The 5,293-nt window shown below is 41.9% G+C and overlaps 1 protein-coding gene across 1 annotated transcript; it reads right to left on the bottom strand.

Moving 5' to 3' along the window:
• Window positions 1-2,846: 2,846 nt before the first annotated feature.
• Window positions 2,847-4,888, bottom strand: cep20 (centrosomal protein 20). The gene is given in 4 exon segments (NM_001304252.1): window positions 2,847-3,786; window positions 3,956-4,040; window positions 4,171-4,368; window positions 4,834-4,888. Coding segments are annotated over 4 exon segments (426 nt in total). The 5' UTR covers window positions 4,862-4,888; the 3' UTR covers window positions 2,847-3,671.
• Window positions 4,889-5,293: the final 405 nt, after the last annotated feature.

The following is a 5,293-nucleotide window of genomic DNA, read 5'->3' as shown; positions in this document are numbered from 1 at the left end:
AGTCCCTCCAGACTCACTGGAGGAGGGGAAATATGCAGAGATTCCCCTTGATGCACATTACCAGAGGAGGGTTTGGTACAACAGGGCATATTGCAGCATCCCCCCAGACCTCTATGTCCCTGTACCATTACGCACATGGCATTCCATAAACACTGACCCTCCTCTCTTCCCATTGCTTCGCTCTCTTTTCCAGCTAATCTCTAATCCAATGGAACTTCCTATATAAGGACAACCTCCTGATTGGCTCAATAAATCACAGTGCTTTGTGATGCCTGGACTCGGGGAGGGGGGGGGGCTTCTCTCCAGGACCAGACGGAAAATGGCCATCGGTATGTTAGCAAAACAACGAGGACAGTCCGGTGGACCAAACCTGCTGGGTGCTAACGTGGTCTCTGGTCAACATCAGGACTGTGTAGGAGATGGTGTGTGGTGAGGAGGCAATAAGAATTGCTAAAGAGAGAAGAAAGGAGGGAGAGTGAGAAAAAGAGGGAAAGCTAGGAGAGAGAGAGGAAGAGACGCACTGTGCCATATAAGGCCTGTGGGGTCCGGATGGAATCTCGGCAGCTTCGTGTGTTTGAAAGTCTAGAGCAGGCAGCCAGGGCCCCAGTGACTAAATATGGTCCAAGACCAGTGACTATGTTCAAACAAACAGTTGTGCTTCTATGGGGATATCTCCACATTATTTACTTGTGGCATCTCTGTCAGATGTCTGCGTTTCCTAATCATTCACCAAAGTATGGTTTCACTCCCAGTCAAAGCCCAAGGAAATCGAGTTATGACAGTCCAAGATGTCTTGGTTGTCGAGATCAACTCACACCTTTCGTACTGTGATTTGTTTGTGAGTATACACGGTAGGGGAAACTAGGCGTAGCGGTGCATAGAAGTTTATGTTTAATGTCGTTCTTGCTCTAAATCTCACAAAAACATCCTTGCGCTTACTCTTAAAAGAAAACATCAAAGCCCTGCAGAACACGTAGTCAATTTAGTCTGTTGAGATGTTCCATTCCCTGAGACCCATTCATCCCACTACTTCTCCAGTCACAGGAGCTGTGTTAGTTTATTGGCTTATTAATGCCCTTTAATGACAGTGTACTTGGCCATAGGTCAGGCTGCAGACCTGATGCCTGACCCAGGAAACAAGGGAGAGGACGGAGGAGGAGGAGAAGAGGGGGACGTCAGGAAAGAAAGACAGGGAACAGAAAACCTTAAGGAATCAAGTGCAGGAGGAATAGAGTAGAGGGAGAACTCCGTATCGTAGGGTCGCGCCAAGAAGTAGTCTGTCCTGGTTCTGGACGATGCCTTCCCCATGGAGCCGCAACTCGTCACTGACATAGTGTGTTTGACTTGGGGATGTGGACGAGGAGGCGGCGTGAGGGCTATGTGACAATATCGTTTATGATGTTTACAAGTATACAGCTCTGGAAAGAATTAAGAGACTACTGCACCTTTTTATTTCCTTTCCGAAAAAGTCGAAAAGGAAGGTTTTAAGTGAGGAACAGAAGGGTTAAAAATTAAGAGACCACTGCAAATTGAACGCTTCTCTTCCTCACTCAAAACTTTCCTTTTCAACTTTTTTGGAAGGGAAAGAAAAAGGTGCAGTGGTCTCTTAATTTTTTCCCGGAGTTGTATAAGACGTTAAGGGGTATGCTGTCCATGTGTGACAATCACATTATGAATCAGAATTACTGCAATGTTCAGATTCATTAAGTAGTTCTCTTGCTTACATTGACACCAACTTCGTGAAAATGTAATGATTTATTCTCATGAATAATGGTTTATAACCAAAAAAGCACAATCTATATCGGATCTCAGAACTATTCAAGCTCCCTGTATCTTTTGAGATCTATGAAACATTCTACGGCTACCATGTCCAGCCTTAGATGGACAAACAGTTGATACAGCCATATGCTTGTGAATATACATATTTAAGCCCTTTGGAATGTAATAGCATTCTAATTTAGGCCCTGAGCAAACAGCGCTGCTATCTGGTGCAGCTCTGAAGAAGCACTGTTCTCACTCATATTTATACAGATGTTTTACACACTTACAATTTATAATATAAATGGTTAAACAATTCTACCTATTTTCAGGCAATCTGCCCAGTAAATCACAACAGTCATTGTTCAATTTCCTCTGCATATATAGCTCTGTTTTCTGAGCAGTCACTAAACAGATATGCAAAAGCCCAGGGCCCCAGGGAGATGTAGGGAAAGAGCTGTGGTTCAGAACAAGTTCTAGAGGGGGCATGGAATTGCTTGTGCCAAAGCACAATAGCTAAATGTGGCTTTAGAACATGCATACGTTGTCGTCAAAATAGGCCACGTGCTACAGTTCGACCTTTAACCCTAAGGTACAAGGTAATGATTATCCGGCTGGAGGGAGGAGCAGTAACAGTAAAGACAGTTGCCTGTCTGTATTCAGGTTTGCAGGGCTTTGAGCGATGACATTGTGTTAGATAAGAAAGTCAAGTACCCTTTTATGGCAAGAAAGGAAATGGGGGAGGGAAGCTGGACCAGGCCTAGGCAGATGTTTGTGTGACCTGCGCTGAGCCTGGGAGACACAGGGACGTCACTGGGGATGTCAAGCCATGTTGCTGGTCCGCCCCAGAGAACATGGTTGAAAGAGCGATGAGAAGGATGTTGTTTTCTCTCCAGAATGGGTTTTATATAGAAATATGACATGTCAAAATGTATTTGTTGGTTGAAAGGAAGAATGGGTTTTATATAGAAATATGACATGTCAAAATGTATTTGTTGGTTGAAATGAATGAAGAGGACCTCTCTCCCATTTTATGATCTAGATAAACAAATTAAACTATTTCATAAAATGACATAAAAACAGTATCTTTGTGGTAATTCTGTTAATAATATGCATCTTGCTTTGGCAAATGTGACAAGACAGGAGAACAACCTTTTATCAATTTTAGGAGACTTCATACTTAAATCCATGCTGATTCTACTGTTTCTAGATCTGCATCCATTCCAATGTTATAAGTTAGATATCTCCATATTATTAATATTCTAGCATCAGAGGTGTACAACATGTACAAGAAATTCCAAAAGTATTTGGACAATGTTTCCCAACCCTTTGGATTTGAAATGAAAAAATGGCTGTAGGGTTAAAACGGAGACTGTCAGATTTAATTTGAGGGTATTCTCATCAGTCTTTTAGAATATTGCATGTTATATACATGTTATAAGTCCCCCATTTTATGGTGCCAAAAGAATTTGGACAAAATAGGCTCCACAGCTGTTTCTGTGTTTATGCCTATGAAGCGGAACCCTTTTTTGTGTTGCTGCCACCAAGTGCTGAAGAATAAAATAGCAGTTTAACTGATTCACCATTTAAAACAACACCTAGGCTCCTCCACAAAAATGCCCTTAAACATTCTGAACAATTATGTTATGACATTATGCATAATAAACTACTAATACATTCACATCAAAATGCTTTAATAAAAATAAGACTGTACACTTTTTGCAAAAACCAAGAGCGTTCTATGTACAGGTATGCAGCAGAGGAGAACTGACTACATTGTGAGACACTTAGGGAAGCAACATGAACACACACAATTAAGGCTTTCTTGACATTTACTGTTCCGTATCTCAGGTCCAGTCCAATGTATAGTGATGGAAACCTGAAGACTTTGGACCACAGGTTGGGGGGGGGGGTTAGGTCCCTGTCACAGTAGAGGCCGCTGCAGATGCTGAGCCCCTCAGAAACCGCTTCCCCCCTCTGTCTTCACTGCCACCCAGGAAGTGGGACAGTAGACCGTACAACAGAGGCCTAAAATAACCAATATTTCAAATCCTTACTTGGCCCAATAATGGTCAAACTGGAGTCTGTTGCACGTGTACAGTTGCTAGCATGACGATGCAGATTTGGCCACAGCATATACTGCATGGGTTTAGCCATTTGTCATAATATTTTCTACACTCAATGTAAGTTAACTTACACTGATCTGGCACTGGGATCCTCCACCACTTTCAACTCATTAGCCATGAACTCTCTGTCTAGGGGTATTTCAGGTTGACCAGATTCTGGAAAACAAAATATTGGTCGTTTAGGTAATGCAATGTGTAATTATTTAATAGACTTACAATATTGATTATTTTGAGTTCAGAGAGTGATGCTTAGCTCCGGTGGTTGCATTCTACATCATGTGTTCACCTGCTGTCAAAACTGACGCGGTGTATCGATATTTGTTGAATTCCAGATACTCGCGGATTAACTCATTGATGAGTAGATTCTCGTGCGATAGCGTGGGACGCGGCTCGCTCTCATCATCCAGCGCGTTGAACACCTCGGCTCTGATACGCGCCTTCAGCTGGCCCAACACACCTCGCGATTCCAACGTCTCCCTCAGAGCTGAAACGGCAATTGTTTAAAAGAAGGTAATACATAAACTCTGCAAGTATTGAAACAGTTTCAGCTATTCAACAACCTCGCGATTCCAACGTCTCTCTCAGAGATGAAAGGGAAATTGTTTAAAAGAAGGTACTGTACTGTATAAACTCTGCAACTTTTGAACAGTTTCAGCTATTCGACAGTTTTCAAATCGATAACATGTAATTTGAAGGAAACCTAGGAGAAGTGTCTTACAGTCTCAGTAGCAACTTTTGCAGAGCCTTCATTTTTTGTAGCTACACAGTCAGTAGCTAGTTATCACTAGCATCACTAGACACTACCGTAATCAAGTCAGTGCTGAATACATTTATGTTCTGGGATGGATAGCTAGTTAGCCGAGCAGCTGCACAGCAAATGCTATGAATAAGTAGTTTTGTTTAAGATATGTAATATACACTTGAAATGTAAAGAAATAGCCGTGCTTACCGCATTTCAACTCTGTTATTGTCGCCATTGCAACATGTATAAACAAATGACGTGTGTGTTGAGTTCAAAGTTGAAACTGTTAGCTAGACAATTTAGCAAGTTAACGTTTGCTCCCACCCAGTGGTCTGAATCGGTACTTGCTTGAAAGTCGTACGAAGTGCGGACTGGTTACTCTGAGGAGATTTGACTAATATCTGCATTCGCAGTCAAAAACAGACCTGGAAAATATCATCCCATTTATTTCACAATCATTACAGTACCAAACTGCCAGTAGTCGTAACCAACTGCTGTAGCCGTACCCAACTACCTCTGTAGTCGGTTATTAATGCATACTTGATGAAGATTCGTGTCGAGACTCCCAAAAATATTATTTTGAAAACAGTTTTATTATTTCCAGCATACATTTTTGTACAGACATTGCATACAGTAAACTTTATCAATCCAAAAAGTATCAGATTGA

Source organism: Esox lucius, chromosome 9 (assembly GCF_011004845.1).
Source record: "Esox lucius isolate fEsoLuc1 chromosome 9, fEsoLuc1.pri, whole genome shotgun sequence".
In the NCBI taxonomy this organism is placed as follows: Eukaryota; Metazoa; Chordata; class Actinopteri; order Esociformes; family Esocidae; genus Esox; species Esox lucius.
The sequence above is the reverse complement of the archived record's forward strand: the minus strand, read 5'-3'. Positions and strand labels throughout refer to the sequence as shown.